Below are 18,614 nucleotides of genomic sequence, written 5' to 3'. Positions count from 1 at the left end.
GATAAATCTTTTTTCTCCTCCTCTAAACGGAGCAGGCAGGGTGATCAGTTTTTTTTTCTTATTAGGAAATTCTGAGAAGTCCGATAAACACAGGCTGATTGTTTTAAAATCAGATCAGCTATAACGCGGCATATAAAGAGTTATAATACACGAGAACCACCGAGTGAAAGAGCTGGACAGAAATATGCTTTGAAAAGCAGAAGGATTTGCCAGCTCTCTCATCATCAGCATGGAGGTCTACCACACAGCTGCAGGAGATAATACCCAGACTGTAGAGTGCCACAGCTGCTTAGGATACTAAGCCAAATGAATCAAGCGGGGCTTTTGGTAAAGAGGTCTTCTAGCAGGTCTAAATCCTAACGTCTTGGATACCCGTCTAAAGGTATGACATGCTTTATCGCTGACTGAAACAACTGTTTTGGGGCGAACTAACGACGTACGGGAAGCGTCAGCGATGACCTCACGGGGATGTTAGAAAAATAACTCGACAAATGGATATTGGGATTTGGTCCAAAAGGGCCCGTCTGTTTAGGGCAGGGCGAAAACTACTGGTCGAACCAACTAGGCATGCTCATGGCAGGATTAACAGTGGAAAAAAGCAGGCCGCTCTATTACCCAGTGACAGGTTTCTGCTAAAAAGAAAAGGAGTGATGGTGGAAGCTTTTATTTACTGTAGCACGTCTTTTAACAAAGGGAGTAATTACTGCAGCTTCAACAGAGCCTGGGGGAAATTGTTGACATAGGCAACAGTGTATTCAATTACAGTTCACTCCCATGAGAATGCTGTGCAACGTTGTATGGAGGCAGGTGCACCCTTATGGTGAAAAGGGGACGCGTAACAGATGGAGAAAGGGAGAAGTGAGAGACCGAGCTAAAACAACAAGACAGTTATAGTCAGGGTCACTGAACTTGATTGTCGGACTTATCAAAGCACTGAGGAGGCAATTTATTAGGCCAATGGTTCTCAAGCCTTATATTAACTGGTGTCACCTCAGCGCACTTAGACAGAAATTTTAAAACCAGAATGCAACAGAACTTGGAAAATATTCTTATCAATTGTCGGCGAGTGACTGCTAGAAGGTTGCAATTTAGTTCTGCGTTTCATTTTTACTCAGAACTTGAAATTTCTAAGTTTGCAGTTGGAAAACTAAAGAAAAAGGCCTCGACGTCAGAATTCTCAAGCAGAAAACACAGTTTAGTCACGATACCTGAAGCATCTAGATGGCCACCTTGCATGTAACACCTACTGACAGCCATTACAAAAGTAATTTGTTTCCACTTCTGATTATCTAGATATAATTTAATCTCCCCTGTTTGAAGTTTCCAAGTGTTAACGCCAGGCGATAAATGGATCGCTTCCAGTTTGTAAAGGGAGTTCCGAATGTTCCTCACTTGCAGCATTATCTCTTCATTGCAGATGATTCTGTCGTATTTGCCTTGCAAATAATGAAAATGGGGAGCCAAGCAACACCACTGGCACTTGTACCGCAGTTTGTAAACCAGGCAATTAAACTATTATGTTTAGAACTTAGAAATTTGAATTTTAAACACAGAGAAAGAAAAGCAAGACCAACTTACCCACTGTTCCACAGGAGAAGAGGGTGGTCCCTCTGCTCATTGTGTGGAGATCACTCTGTGGAGAACAAGCAAACAGTAAGCAAGACACAAAACAAACTTTGATGCAGGAAAAGAACATTTCAGCAATGTTACCCCTCAAGCAAATAAAGATATTGACATACATTCTAGTCATTAAGTAGCCATGAAAATATACCCTCCACATACTTGGCATACTTCTTATGTAAAACATCCATCTACCTGATGTTGGTTTATTTTCAACAAAATTATTGTTTTAGCGCACAAGACTTGTTCCCACCATTATTGCGCTTTATGTTCAGAGCGGGCGGATATTTTCAAGTTTTGAAAACACAAACAACCCGCAGCCAGGCAGAAACGAGATGGGGAAGTAGTACGTGCTCAGACGGCTAATTCTGACCCTTGGAACATTCATCAACTTAAAGAGTCAGACATTTGACCCAAGAAAAAGGAGAAGAAAGCAGAACCAAGAAAAAAAAAAAAGAAAAGAATACATTTCATCAAGACAACTGAAACCAAGCAGCAAATTAAAACAACCCAGGTGGCTTAAACAGTTTGGCGCTTCCCCAACCTGACTCAGCCTATGTATAGTATTAATTAAATTCAGTGGCTTAGTCTGAGGGAACTTGGTCTCCAGTTTGACCACACAAGGCTCACTTGTCAGTCTGGGTGAATGTGGCAACGAGAGTGATTTCTAATTTAAACGTGGATTAAAGTTACACATCTTGAAGGAAGCCAAATATGGCTAACATTTGTGGACCGTGGTCTGCTGACTTAAAAAACCAGCGGCTTGGATGTTCAAACTTGCACAACTATTAGGCAAGTGAGTATTTTGACCATATCATCATTTTTAGGCATATTTTCTAATTCCAAGCAGGATAAACTTGAATGCTTAACGGATTTAACAGTCGATGTGTAACAGTGTGATGAGGGAGGATGTGGCCTATGGTGTTCAAAACCCTATATCAAGCTGTGCATTATTATTAGACAGGTTCTCTTTTAGGCAAAATTGGCCAAAAAAGAGATTTAACTGACTGAAAAGTCAAAAAGTACCAAAAGCCTCTCAGAGGAATGTAGCACTGTTGTAATTGCTAAGATATTGGGCTGTGTTCACAGAACCGTCAAACGTTTTGTTGCAAATACTCAACGGGGTCGCAAGAGACATGTAGAGAAACCAAGATGCAAATTAACTTCCATATATTATAGAAGAATCCATGACCTTCCAGTTCTGTCATTTTCCATAACTGCAACCTACCTGAAGAATCTACAAGATGTTCAGTGCTCAGAGACATGGCCCTCCAAAGAGCATGTATTATCACACACCTTCACACACTTCTCATAAAGTAATCACATAAAAGGCATCTCTGATTCAAAGCTTTGTCCCAAATGTCTCACAGGCCCATTTTTTTTAACAAACAGCTGTAGATAAATATGAGAAATAGCTGAAAAATAACCCACTGGAACACAAAAGTAGAATTATAACGCAATATAGACCATCTCAATATAAACCATATATTATTTATCTTATATCTCTTTTAAAAAAAGTCTTGATGTTATATTGGCCAGCCCTACAGGAGAATGTGAAAATCTAGCTTTTTACCTAAACTAGTCCATCTATACAGTCAAAAGTGTAATTTAAAAGAGTAAAACAATGGCTGACAAAGCCCACATTTATTTTGCCTCCATGCAAAATAAGGATAGTAAGGAAGACAAAAAAAATCTCCAAAATGTACTGTTGAATTTAAGTCATGGTGATAGAGACTGTGGTATATATCTTAAGCCTGTACATTCTATACAGTCTGCTAAAATCGTATTCCAAACCAACAATTGAAACATTATCTGATGGGAAAACTATAAATAGAAAACCATTGATCCCCAGTTTACTACCAACACGGCGCTAATTTGTTAAACAATACCTGGAATGTAGAAAAGCAATATCCCTTTCTTTTAATGAACACGCCTACAGCATGTTTTCTGGGAATCTGCCTTGTGAAGACCTGGAGGTGGTGGCGTCACAAAGGATAAAACTGAATCGCCACAATATGGCTCATTGCTTTCACTCACCTTGGTGTTGTTACCACAACAAAAAGAAAAAAAAAATTCTAAGTTACAGGTGGATACTCTATAACAGAGGACAATGGTTTGCCAAGAATAAATAAATGGCAGAACTCAGATATGTCAGACCTTAATAACTGCGTCGAGTGAAACACTTCAAGCTCAATACATAAAATCACCAGATTTTTTTCCAGTCCAGTAACGTCGTTTTTCTCATGCCCTAATGGGTGGATGTCATAACCGAGGCATGCAAAAGGAATTTTAAGTTGAATCATTCTTGTTTTTAATACCCATTTGAGTGGATGGATGATCTTTTTCATTTATTTCATCAGTTAAAGCTATTCTCTTCCTGGAAAAACAAGCAGATATGTCACACATCCACCTACGCACCCATAAACAGCTAATCCAAATGGTTGAAGGTCATACAAACACAGATTTCTATGTCTGTCTACTTTGTCATCAGGAATTATACCATGTTGTGATATCCTTTCAGTGGAGCTGAACTACCCTGGCTCTTGTAGGCAGGGGATGTATGCAAATGTCCTTTTTATTGGCTTTCAGAACTTTCAGAACACCAACAAAAAGAAGCACACTACCATCCATGTTGGTATATTTAAGGTCATGTTTTGGTTTTTTTGAACAAAATAAAATGTTTTTGGGAAAGACCTGACATGGTCCTTCCAGTGAGGATGTAGACTTCCAACTAAAGCAGCACATTCAGTTCTGGATTACTCATTTAGATTATGCAAGTGTGGATGTTGGACTAGCTCTGTGATGACTTCTGTACCAAATGTAAATTGAGGGTTTGTTTTCTGTGAACCCGAAGGTAAAGTTAGTCTCACCAGCTGTCTGTCGGAGCTCTTGGACGTTACATCATTGACACCCTTCTTCTTTTCCAGTGTTTTTGAGAAAATGATCACCATGTTAGCGCGCAGCCCTGCTCCGGGGTGTTCAGGTGCAGAAAAAAGCCACGGGCAGCCATCTTTACACGAGGGTGGAATGCAGATGGTGCATTTGGGTGAAGTGAATCAGCAGGTTGTGACCTCCCATCTGAAGAGAGCAGCGCTGATGAAGCAATCGAGGTAGGAGTGTCTCTGTTAATACTTCAGCTGATCCCTGTGTAAAAAAAAAAAAAAAGAAAAGAAAAGAACATTAATACCAAAACAAGACATGCTGCATTTAGAACAAAAACAAAAAACACTGAGATCAGCCTTTTTTCCATCCTGCAGAGAGATATCCTTAAACACAGTTGTATCGCCTTCAGCCATATTAGGCAAATAGAGGCTTGTAAAAGTTTGTTCAAGGTAGAGACTGAAATTAACTGTAATAAAAATCTAAATATTATTCCATCTAAATGACATCATCCAACTCCTCCCACAAATCTGTTGAGCCATGCTGAAAATGTATGAATTATTTTTTGCCAAATATAATGCCTTGCAAAAGTATTCAAACCCCTTGAACATATGCACAATACAAGCACAAACAGTTGTATTTTATTGGGGTGTTATGTCATACATCAAAGAAGTAGAGAATAATTGTTATAATAATTGAATAATGTCCGATAACCGATATTTACCGATGTGTGTGTGCGCACACATTTACAGTCCTGTGATGGTCAAATTTTGTGCAGTTTTGTACTAACTGAAAACTATGCTAGCTGAATTTTTGAATGCGAGCTATAGTCTAGACTTACACACAGCTTTCCGTATGACTTCCTTCAACAACGTAAACAACAACAACCACACTGCTGACATTACAGCTCTGCTTTATTAAAAAAAAAAAAAAAAAAAACACAGTCCTGGCTGCAATGCATCACTGTCACATGACCAGTACCCTCCCTTCCCTCTCTTGAAACACAGGCACAAGGGGCAACTAGATGGAAATAAACATCGGTTGTTAACATCGGCCCCGTTTTAGTTATCGGGCCGATACGACACGTTAAAAAATGACTAACATTGGCCAATGCCGATGTTAATACCGATACACCATGCATCCCTAATTAATAGTGTATTTTTTTATTTAATTGTTAAAAGAAAGCCATAGGAAAGCCCATTTAAAGTCCTTCACAGACCATTTAGGGGAAACGGAAAACACGGGGCACATGAAACCAAAATTTCACTTTTTGGACAACATGCAAAACAATGTGTTTGGTGGAAAAGCCACTTCCACTGTGACACGTTTTAGCAGCAGCCTTATACTGTGGGGATATTTGTTTTAGACAGCTAAACTGACCATAAATGATGAGGAATTGGAGGGAGATAAACACAAGGTATCCTTAGAAGAAAACCTGCTGAGCCATGCATCCACTTTCCTTTTACTTCACTAATTATGCACATAAAATACAGCAGCTTCCTTCTGTGGCATGAAAAAAATATGAAAGGCACTGCAAAACAGCAAAACTGAATTGTGTACGGCCCAGAAGCAGGTTGGTTGTTTTCCATACAAACAGTAGAACATAAGAAACAAATAACTGCATAGAGGCAAAATATGCAAGTCTGCTTTTTGAAGAAGTAGGATCTGTTAATCCGCAAATCAACATGTAACACCCTAACACTTAATGTTTAACCACCCAGTTACCAGAAGAACGTCACACCTATTGAGCTACGAACCCGTCCACAGCGAGCCGAACTGCTTCCTCATCCCTGTAAATAAAGGAACGTTTTGGACATGTGGAAATCCTAACAAGCCGAAACAGAAGGCAGCGTTTAACTAATGCCAAAAAAAAAGAAAAAAAAAAAAAAAAAAAAAAACACAGCGACCCGCGTCAAACGACTACAGATGTGGTGAGGAGACCCGGGGAGGGGAGGAACATTTATGAAGTTGCGGTCGCCTGCACCCGCGTTTGGCAAAGCCCGACTGCAGCGAGCAAGACTCTTCTAACCCGTGGAGGGCAGAGGGAGCATATGTGGCTCTAATTTGCTCAAATGGAAGAAGGCTCATGTTCTTGTTAGGTGAAAGAGCTGCAATACCTTGGAGCTTAAGCCCAACTTCCTCATCAACCAGCCACTAAACGTACTGACAGCATCCAAATAGAAAATACCATCATAGCTCAGGTCAAATGTTGGGTAACGGCAGCTTTCTAATGTGGAACAACATAGGGAAGCTAATGGCTCTTCCAGGCCTGGGATGTAAACCCTGCCTGTGTAACGTGGTTTAGCGTCAAGTGAGGGTTGTAACACGCAGCGTTCTCGGGTGTGAGGGTGTGCCCGCAGTGCTGAATTAGCTTTGAGGGACAGCGGGTCTAGCAGAGAACATCCGAAAAGAAAACATATGAGAGAATTGTTTAAGCAGGGACGTTTTTTTGGACCGTCGCAGTCATGTAATATTACTTCACAATGCCATCTTTGTCCTTTCCTCTCTTTTTTTTTTTTCAAGCCGCATGACTACATAAAGAATATAAATGTTTCATGTAAGTTTGCCCCTTGGACCAATTGCTAGCATATGACTCCCATTATCTCCATTTACCCCAGAGAGTCAGTGGAGTACGACCGGCCTCGGCAGACGAGAGGCGCTGGTTCTGGTGGAGAGAGCTGGAGGAGAAAGAAATGTGTTTCTGGCTCAGTGTTTTTTTTTTTGTTTTTTTTTGTGCAGACCGCTTTACTGATTAGGGCCGACACCGATGGTTTGGGTGGAGCGGCATAGCAGGGTTTGTGTGTATATGAGCGGTAATCAGAACGAGGGCCCAGGAACATTGTGGTCATGCGTGAAGGTTGTGGCAGTGTGAGGTCAGGGTGCTTGGAGGATGTGTCCATAAGGGCTGAAACTGCAGCTTGTGCTTGTGTGCCTGTACATGCGGTCTGTTTATGCTAACCTGTGTAGGGGACTGGCAAGTGGGGTCATGGGAGAGGGCAAGAGCGAGTGTGAATTCAACCCTGAGCCAAGCTTACTTAATGAACCAACAAGAAATGATGAGGAAACCAGGGCTTAGTGTAGCTGTAGAGAACTTGTGTTGGACCTGCATTGATCAGATCTGTATATTTTTCTCTACTTTAAAGCCTTTCGTGTTGCAGTACACCGGCAATTTTAAGGTATCATTTTCACACTTAGGATTTATCTCATGCAGCGTGTGAAATATGGCTTCACAAAATCTTAATCTTTCAAGCTCGGTAGTACATACCTTTATTGGAAACCGCCAGAGGCACAATCGTTGTCTCTATTGTTGTTGATAATACCACAAAAGGCTACACAGATTCTAAAGTCATGCATGCTGCAGTTTCTTACCCCAGACTGTCACTCTAACGGACATAATGAACACCTTAGGCTACGTTCACACTGCAGGTCTTGATGCTCAATTCCGATTTTTTTTTTGTGAAATCTGATTTTTTTGCGTGTCCGTTCACATTTCCAAATATATGCGACTCGTATGTGATCTCCTGTGTGAACTGAATTCATTCAACCTAAGTGTCCCGCATGCGCACTCGAGGACGCAATGACGTCACATGTAGCAAGCGTCTTCAGTGTTTGCGGAAGTAAACATGGATTATAATGCTAGCGTGCATTTTGCGATCATTAATTTATTTTCTAACCAGAGCTTTTCCTCCATTGACTGCTCTCCTCATTGTAGTCCGCTATGGGTGTCGTCTTTCTTCCCGCTTCTGCATAGCAGGACGCAGAATAGTGACGTTTGTCGAGTATCGGTGACGTACAGGTCAGATAAATGCGACCCGGCCATACAGACACAGGTCGCATTTGAAAAGATCAGATACGTATCGGATTCAGGACCACATATCCAAGTCGCCCGGGTCACATTTGAAAAAATCCGATCTGTGTTGTTCAGACAGTCATAAAAAGATCAGATCCAGGTCGCATATGGACAAAAAAAATCGGAATTGGGTCACTTCAGGCTGCAGTGTGAACGTAGCCTTATAGCCCGAGTAGTCACCTACACTGCTGTGACACAAAATAAGCTTATTACCATACCAAAAACACCCTCCCACTTTTTTCCTTTTCTTTACATATAAAAAAAACAGCTGTACATACACACCTCATCAGATTACTGTGGAATCATTAGGAAACAATTTAAAAACCCGTTTCACATTTACATCTGCTTGGCTATGCTCGGCTGCAGATAGCGGCTCTAAGCCCACAAAAAGTAAGTGACTCGGGAGGGCACAAGACAAGGGCGGCTGAGATGACATGGCTCTCTGCCCAGACAGTGATTTGCACTCAGAAGAATAGAGGCCCATTTGGGCCCCCAATAAAGTTCTGTGATGGGACGTTAGCTGTCCGTCACCCAGTTGGCTCTGGCCGCTGCATACTTGTGTGGAGCGCGTCTGGTGTCCAGACTTTGATGAGTGGCCTTGGTTGAAATAAAAAGAAAAGGATTCACCCCCCCAAAACCAGATTCCGATAAGCAAATAAAAGCGCTGCATGGGCGTCTAACTTCGTACCTAACCATTTCTTTTTAATTAAGATTGTTGATGTAGGTGCTGACTTTAGTCGGTCTTTTGTGATGGTCTGAATTGGGGATTGTTAATTCTCGGAAAACACAGAGCCACCCCTCTTCAAGATAATAGGCTCGAGGTTGTAAAACTGGTCCAAAGGGGGTCAAGACTCAAGACATACCACTGACTCCTTTAACCATCACCCTAGTACCCACTTACGAAGGAAGACAGGCCAAGAACAGCCCACTGTTACACCAGTACATCTTCACAGGTCCAAAAACAAAGCCATGATCCACCAGTTAAACATTTCGCATTGTCAGTGTTAAAGTTCAGGTCCCAGACCTTTTTGGAGTTTTTTTGTTTTTGTTTTTGACTTTTTGCAGCTTTGTTTCAGCTCTTTTCATGCGTCCAGAAACAGAGACATCTATTAAAACTGGTTCTTCTCTTCCTTTCTTCGCTGACGCATGTCTCAGGACCTGGCAACACTCTGGATCTTTTTTATTTTTTTATTTTTTTAAAAGAGATGCATCCTAACATTGAATGTCCATGGACATTTTTTAATGACTATTAAAGGTTGGTAGGACTATGTTTTTATTTAGCCTAGTAATAAATGATGAAGCAGACTTTTGTAGCCCATTGGTCCCATCCAAAATCTAGCCAAAATAAGGAAATGGAAAATCAGGTTTAGTTAGCCTATGTGATCAATCTCAACCACCTTTCAATCACATTTAGACATCAGCAGTTGGCATTATGAGGACATCTTTTAACTTTTCATTTAGTAACTATGATTTAATGCTGTTTAGATGGAAGAACACATCTACGACTGTCAACAACTTCTTATGTTCAAAATTTTACAGAAACAGAGTAATGGAAAAACAGGACAGATGTGGAGAAAAGCCTAAAAATCAGCTTCACAGTGCTCCCGTGAGGGTTTATGGCACAAAAAGCAATGGTTGGCATGGGTTAGACTACTACAAAACATCGTCATGATTTTATGTTCTAATAATCAGATGTAGTGCTTGAGACTGGGCTCAGTACCAAATTTCTCTGGTCTTGAGCTTGGTCTTGTGTTGTTGGATCTCGAAAACTTGGGTCGCAGACAGTTTGAGATACAACAGTTTTTGTCACACCACAAAAACAAAAAAGTAGCTCCCTATGATCTTCCCCCACAGAAGCACATGCCAAAATAAAAAAAACAAAAATTGCAAAAATTGGAAAAAAAAAAGGGCAACAAACTGAATCTGAATTAAAAAAACAAAAACAGAAGTGATGAAAACACAGCTGCATGCTACCCTCTGGGAAAACAACAACATTATTGTTGCTTATGACAGCAATCGAATGAATTCTTGTTGCACTTGAATGTTTGTAGCACCAGACTGGAATACGACATTTGGTTCTCAAAGTTAAAAGAGTGCTTTTGTGGGTCCACTTGCAGTCACACGTCTGTGAAGCAAACATCTGTAATCTGACAACAGAAAAAAAATATTTGCAGATTGCAAGGTTGTTATTTTTGCTTTTTAGGTTTTGTGTGAAGAAGGAAAAAAAACTGAGCAAAGTGTAACAGTTTACGAGGTGAGAATGTTGACGTATAGTTTTACTAGATATCTACAACGGGAACAAAACGCAAAGTCAGTAGCAGTGTCTAATTTAATTAATGTCAACCTTTAGGCAAATGTGACCCAGGGATCCAGAGCAGCAGCAGTTCCAGGGGTTGAATCCAGGGAACCCGCAGCCCTCCAAGTACACAAAGACCACCACTCCCCCACCAAACTACTTTAACAAGTGTTAATTTGATGATTTGATATACCCCCCCCCCCCCCCACACACACACACACACACACACACACATATACACTCACACAATTCAAAATGTCTGATCTGGTAGTGTGGTTTATTGCCTATATACAGGTTTGACCGTTGCAACGAATATGTGGCTTAGCGGCTGCTTAACCGCCTTATCTAACAGGATAACAGGACGATTTATTTACTTATAGTCATGCAAGTGTGCATATAAACTGTCTATGGGGTTAATTAGTTACCACTTGTATAGTTGGCTTGAAGTCTCCTGTACTTTCAAGGGTTTTTGGTTCAGATTTAAAAAAATAAATAAATAAATATATATATATATATATATATATATATATATATATATATATATATATATATATATATATATATATATATATATATATATATATATATATATATATATATATATATATATATTAGTGTAGTTCTATAGATTCCGTCTCGGCCTCATATGGTGTGGTCTTTGGCTTGGTTTTGAAATAACCACCCTACATATCCCATCCAGGCCATTTTGCATCCATTCCATTCCACAATAATTGAGATCAACTATAAAGCAACACACAGGAATGCTTTTATTAGAGTGAACAAGGAATATATTCAAAAAATGTTTGCTGTTTGTGTGAGCCCAGGCTGTGAGACTTATATTTCACAATCTCCTACAAGTACTGTCACTGTAATAATACTCATCACAGTAGATAGACCGAATGATGACAACAGATCAACAGCTTTTTTTTTCCTGGAATACAAGTAGTTACAGATCTACACAGCAAAGCCAACGTTAATTAACAACAGTTCACCTCTAAGCTCGCAAATTTCTTGACAGCTTTACTTTGAGCACAGTTCACACCGGAATTCATCTTACTGCATGGCTGACTCAAAGGTACAGCATAATTCGCAGATGTAAGCATAGTTTGCAATGTATGAGCTCTACTTCCCTTGTGGTAAGACCGTGCTGCTGCTGAACTGGGTGTGGAGCACACTGACTTTACTGACTTTATTACCAAAGACGCAAAAAGAGAAATCCCCCAATGAGCTCGACAAACACTGCATGATATGTCACTGCTGCTTTACCAAAAGGAGGACTCAATGAAAGACACTAATGTAGGGAATTTTGTTCACGTCTGAGGGAAAGATAAGAATACATTTGAAAATATCTAAGCTAAAGAAAGAAAATATGTAACATGTAGTACTGTGCAAAAGCTTCAAATCAGCTGTCATTTTTTTGTACTTTGCTTAATCAATAATTCTCCAACTTCCCCCCAAAAGTTGTTCTTTGAACTTTCTCAGTATTATCAATCATTTCCTGTCCAGTGCTTTCAATTGGCCATGATTGCATGGGGAACCAGAGAAAAGTATCAGAAACGTTCTAAAACAGATCAATTTTATCTGAAGCTTACATGCGCAACAGGACCAGAGAGATGGACCAACCTTAAGCAGGTTATCTAATGTAATTCAAGACTGTTATTAGCTTATAAAACATATTTCATATTTCTCAAGGGAAGAAATGGTGTCTTTCTCAATTTAAAATTGGTTCTTTGGCGAGCATGTCTTTTGCTGACACACCACAGGCTCATGCCTTGGGTTTTTAAAGCTTTTCTGCTAAGCTTTCAAGTTCAAATCATGACAGTTTGGTGTCTTGACACCAAAATCTCAGTAAAAGTCCTCTGAAACTGGTTAGAACCTGGACAGAAAAGGAGTGAAAAGACAGTAAATATCTAAAGAAAACCAGTTGATAAATCATCAAAAACTATTTCTAAGAACTCAATTAAAACTTTACAAGAAGGTTTGGCACCTTGGTGCAAACCACACATAACTGATGGATGCTTGAACTTCTGCAGAGTGACATAAGATGACACTTTTTTAGCCAAAAATTTGGAAGGTAATTTGTACAATGTCATTTTATGGAGTAATTTGTTAAATGTTTTTTGAAATTGAGACTAGGGAGATGGACTAAGGTCTTTTGGGGAAACATTTCATCCTTCTTTGTGGCGTATATTGTAGTGACATTATTATGGACAGTAACATTTGTGACAAAATTGTTTTCATTTTTGGCTAGAAATCCAACTTTTCATACACCCAGACACTCACAAACAAATAAACAAATATTCCTCTAAAAGTAAAACCTATTAATTACCATATAGCTTACCTGAATATACCAGTAGCAGTACGTTCAGTCACGCATTGAAACATTATTCCAAACATTATTCATGCCCTCACGGTGCTGAAAAACAGCAACAGTGGCTACACCAAAGATAGTATCATTTTTTGGGAATTGCTCATTTCCTGATGAACTCAGCTACACAGCTCTGAGACAAAATAAGCATATTTGTACAATCACAACCTCCCTTTATTCCCCTTTCTTAACACATTACAAAGAAACGGCTGTGCATAGTCACATACTCACTTCTGCATTTGTTCCCATCTTTATTTCCTCTAAAGTCAATATACTTGTCTAACACCTGTATGCTGTGATCACCTATAACAAAAGTCAAATTCCTTGTTTGTGTGCACAGTTTGGCCAATGAAGCCGATTGTCAGTCTTAGCGACCCAATAAAAATCTGATAAAAAATACAAAATGTTCATTCCTAATAGATAGAATCATGAACAAAATGTTTCAATGCCCACAATTTGTTTGCTCAGCTTGTTAACTTGTTTCATATTAGGGCTGTACGATTTTTCCAAAAATCTAAATTGCGATATATTTCAACAATAATTGCGATTTTGACTTTTCTCTGCATTAACCACAAGCAACAAAAATGGTCTGTAGATAAAGTTGTTTGTAAACAAGAACTATTTAAAACATGAAATGTAAATGTTTTTATTAATCAGATTATTATGCAGGAGGATAGTTTGTTGAGTTGGACATTGATCCTTGTTAAACATAAAGTGCAAAGTGCAACCAACAAAGAAGTCTGTGTATTAAACAGTTTGATCGGTACTTAGTGTTATGGTGAGATTCCTGAACGTTTATGGTAAAACATATTATATAAACCCTAAAGCAATAAAATGAGATTATCTCACTGCTACAACTCTCTTCTCTGTAGAGGCAAACCCACTTTAAACACATCACTGACACCTAAAGGACGCGTCTTATCCATTCATTGTTACACAGCCAAAAATTGCAGACCTCTGCAATTTGGAAATTGCAATTACATGGCAAACGCGATTAATTGTCCAGCCCTATTTCATATAGTGCCAAATATAAGAATTGGGTCAATGATACTGACTGAACTGAGACATGTTGAGTATTTGGTCTTTGCCTAACAAAAGCAAAAGATCTTCTATTGCAGGTAATAAAGACCAGTAGGGGTTCTGCTTTAAGTTCCCCATTTACTCTATTTAATGATGTCAAGTTTAAATTATAGTACTGCTAAGAAAGAATAAATAAATCACACAGACTATAAAAGATGCTGATACTTTTATTGGGTGTTTAACAACCCAATTGGTCAATCTACTATTTAGTCTTCAGTGACTCAGCTGTGATGTCCAAAAATATTTTTTGACGATTTGATTAATCACACCATGGGCTATTTTTTTTTTTTTATTGGTTGTTAATCTTCAATGAGCTCATGCTGTTATCTTTACAACTGAAGCACATGTAGCACACTTGGTACTAGGGTTTTATATTGACTGACTTGTATTGACAGACATTAAAGAAAAATGTTATCCGCTGAAGATGGTTGGGGCGGGTTGTCCTTTTCTCACAACTTAACTCTAACTCTATGTATAAAACAATCAGATTGAGCTTATACACATGAATACAACAAACTTGTAAAAAAAAAAAAAAAAAAGTGATGAGCCAACGTGTCTCCTTCTGCCATTTACATTGTACACACTCTTCCTTTGCTAAAAGCGTGGTTGCACATTATAAGAAGTAGTTGCTAAGTTAAACACTGTTTCTAGTAACCAAATGGGTAGCCATAGCAGCTATTCACAAACAGAGGTCAACATTGACAACTGGTGATTCGGAGAAGGAAGACGTCACCAATCTTGTTAAAACTGATGTCTGGACAGCTCATTAGTTCCTTAACAGTGAGTGGGTTTGTCGTAGGAAATTGTCCCAATGAGAAACTCTAGTTTATTAAACAAGGTGCAACATGCAAACTGAGAGATGTTGTTTTTTTTTTCCTTTCTCTCTCTCTCTCTACTTGGACAAGTCTGAAATGTATTCAGGTTCGACTAGAGCATCTCAGAACAGAAATTACTCAGCTGAAATCTTTAGAAGCTTGACAGGCATTGGATCAGGTGTTTTAGTTTAAGCAAAGAAAGGTATGAGGCCCCTCGCCCCCTGGAGCAACCCCTGAATGCCATGGCTACTCATACATCAGGTAGCCCACTAATTACACTGCTCCCTCCCAATCAATCCTTGCCATTCCCCTGGTGTTTTCTTCCACTATCCGCGAGTGCCTGGCTCTGCTCTGTTCTTCGCACACAAGCCAAGGCCCCAATCCATCAGGGATACATTACATGGGAACCTCCAGTGCTCCTGGCAATACCTTGCAATTGTTCAGCACACAACCCCCCCCCACCCCCAGAAAAACAGGGAGGACCACACCAGTGTTACAAAAGCTCGTAATATTACACATCCTGTCACAACCGATCAGCCAATAAAGTATCCTTGTGGTGTTACATAACACCATTTTCCCACCATGGAGCCGTGGGTGAGTTCTGGGATTGTGTAGGGAAGGGAGTATGTCAGAATGAAAACTTTGCAGCATTCCATCGGCCCATTCATTCGTTCGTGACGGAGTTCACCGCATAGACCCTTGTGACTGCTCAGCACGCTGTGAAACAGGGGTGTTAAACAGACAAGATTTAAGAGCTAGCTGAAGGTGTGTGACTTGGGAGATTTTCTCACCCCCCCCCAAACACTGTTTATACAGCTATAAATAGGGGAGAATGTAATACAATTTGAGGGTGTTCTACATTCTGCAAAGCAAAACAGGAAGGACCGTTTCCACGATGTTGAAAATAGTATGAATCTGACTTTATTGTTAACTGCAAGCTTGGAATTTACCAATAATGTTCTTAGCAGCTTTCCCTTCCTCTTACAGTGACTGGGAAAATGCAACTCATACAAAAGCAGTTCAACTCGTAAAGTACAAAAAAAAAAAGCCCAGTTTTTCTCATTCTCGTCAGAATGACTTGAATAAAAATCATAAGGATTACTTTTTGGCATCAAGTCTTGACAATGCATGGAAGGCATAAAAAAGGTTTTACAAAGTACCAGCTTTTAAAACTGCAAAAAAAAACAACAAAAAAAACTTTTGGGTTCCTACAATTTAAAGTCCTTATTTAGAGATGCCTGAGAAAGTGATGGAGCGACCGGCATTTTCACCAAATGTACGAAGTGCCAAACGTCCCACCTGCTTACAACATGTCGCCGGTCAGCTGGCTTAAACATGGCAACCACACTCTTCCCTTGCGTGGCTGTTTGGAAACGTTTTAGTAACGAGCAAATACTGAAAATGATGCTAACGCTGCAGCTAAAGCTAGTGAGCTAAAAGCTGCGTGTCTGTAAAGCAGCTAACTGCAGGCTAGCTACCAGAGCAGATAACCCAACAAATTTACCAGCTAATATCAGCTTTGTATACTTATACAATAACAAAAAAGGTAGGCAACTAGCACATGAAATCAAAATTACTAATCAATGTGACAGGTGTTCTTCTCCACATGTCTGCTTTAGTCTACGACTGGACTAGCAGGACTGGAATAAAGCTAGAAGCAGGCCTAGGGATATATGACCCATTTGGCGTTACCCGAGGTATTAAAAAGTAAAAAATTCCTACTTCTTAGGTTTTCTGTTGAGTCATTTATACTCATTATAATGAGATGGCCAAGGGAGTGATGAGGTGACCAGAGCTTTCTGCAGCTGTGTGAAGCATAGAGGAACACAGCACACATTAACTTGCTAATATAAGCTTAATATAGGGGGGGTTGCTATACAAAAACAGGTTGTAAAAAAAAAAAAAAAAAAAAGGTGTAATGTTCAACACAGTAAGTGCACGAAAACCTCAAGCAAACTTAACAGGTGTTTGTACTACGTTTTAGGGAAATTCTATGTATCGATATAAAAAGATAACGCGCCGTAAGCATTAAACATTGTTAAAGAAGAATGAATTATTGCTGTTTACATCTTTAAAGAACAGCAACGAAATCACACGGAACATTTGTATTTTCATTTCACTTTTCTTGCATTGTTTACTGTGAAACTGTGGTACTTTTACTCAGAGTTAGCGTAACATCAGAATCTCATTCTGACCAATGCCTGGAGCTGACTTGTGATTAAGTTCAGTGCAATAAAAAAAGTGAGCACACACTTTATATTTTTGGAGTGCAATATACATTCAAATAATGATTATTATATATTTTTTATAAACAAATAAATAAGAGATTAATTTTGGTCACAAAACACTTCTGTCTCATCTTGATTTACTTCCGACAAGGACCTGCCCTGTTGCCAGCTAGCTGATGGATTGCAAAACAACTAACTTGTTTCTTTCACTGTTGTTTTTGGCATAACCTACAGGTTCATGTAAAGTATTATGTAAAACATGCAGACAGTCTCAAACACAATATGCGTCAGAGGCATAAAGAACGAAGGTTATTACACGTCTCCGTGAAAAATGGGTCCCGTTTGCAGGAGCAGGATTATCAGGTCCCACTGGCTCCGTTATCAAGCCTAAGCTTGCACAGAGAGACAGTTTTGAGGGACGTCACACAAAGTGACAAGAGCTATCTACACAAAACGGGAAAACTTTTTGTATCACATATGAGGCCTGATTTCTAATGTTTCACTGAAACCACTGGGAGCATTTCCCAGCAATAAACCCCCTTCGATTTAAATCCACAAACATACGAAAAAGCTTTTATGGCAGTAAAAGTTGCAATTCAGAGGAGAATATTTTCTCACACAAGTTACTTCATCCCCTGATCTCATCACACACATAAAACTTTAAAAAAAAAAAACAACTCAATGCTTTACAAAGCATCAGCAACAGAAAAGGTCACCATGAAGGACTGTTTAAGCAAAAAAAAAAAAAAAAAGATGTTTAACTTGAAGTCTTACACATGACAAAAAATAAATGACACCAACGCCCACAAACATCTGGGCTGCGTCTTCACTGGAAAATTGAGTCCAATGTGAAATGCTACAGGTATTTCCAGGCCCCAGCACCGATCGACGCTGATGGAAATCTGGCACCAGGGCAGACTGGCTTGCGGCTTTCGTTGAACCTACTGAAGCCCTCTTGCTTGTCAGGGCCGTGTGGAGGATCCGCTGAGTGGAGCCTGTCCCAGGGATGCAGAGAAAAATAAAAAATGGATTCTCTCACTGAATTATGCCGACCTATTCTGGTCCCCGGCCAATTTCTGTTTGCTAAAAAAAAAAAAAAAAACTTGTTTGTCTCACAAGGGCAGAAATTTGAGGCAAACGGTTTGAGGGATTTTCATCCATCGGGTTTAGGAAGTCGATCTTTAGAAAAAGTCTTGACGCTGTGTTTATTCTCACCTGTCCCGGTTGTTTGGATAAGGTAAAAAAAAACTATCCCTTTCCACTCTAGAAAGTTACCAATGAGTTGTTTGGTACTGTCATAACAATGGAGAATAAGCTCTAAAAATATACAATATAAGGCTCTTTCTGCCAAACGCTAACCGAAGCTCTCAGTTCCCTTTTTTGCTTTAAAGCAGAGACAAATGGGAGATCGTATCAGAAAAGGCAGGCCCATTCAGAAAGGCCGGTCCCCCCGCTCCATCCTTCAGACGGGGCCCGA

At 39.6% G+C, this 18,614-nt stretch overlaps 1 protein-coding gene across 2 annotated transcripts in view; it reads right to left on the bottom strand.

The window, feature by feature from the left end:
• Positions 1–18,614, bottom strand: part of LOC105927308 (protein FAM53B) — a 35,837-nt gene that overhangs the window by 13,042 nt on the left and 4,181 nt on the right. For both annotated transcript variants that reach the window (XM_021317223.2, XM_012863983.3), the window contains exons 2-3: positions 4,491–4,764; positions 1,579–1,633 (exon numbers count right to left, since the gene is read on the bottom strand). In XM_021317223.2, coding sequence (XP_021172898.2) covers positions 1,579–1,633; positions 4,491–4,571 — 136 coding nt within the window. In that variant the 5' untranslated portion in view covers positions 4,572–4,764. The remainder of the gene's footprint in view (positions 1–1,578; positions 1,634–4,490; positions 4,765–18,614) is intronic.

This window comes from Fundulus heteroclitus, chromosome 22 (assembly GCF_011125445.2).
Source record: "Fundulus heteroclitus isolate FHET01 chromosome 22, MU-UCD_Fhet_4.1, whole genome shotgun sequence".
NCBI classification, from domain to species: domain Eukaryota; kingdom Metazoa; phylum Chordata; class Actinopteri; order Cyprinodontiformes; family Fundulidae; genus Fundulus; species Fundulus heteroclitus.
Note: the sequence above shows the minus strand (reverse complement) of the source record. Positions and strands in the feature narration are given on the sequence as shown.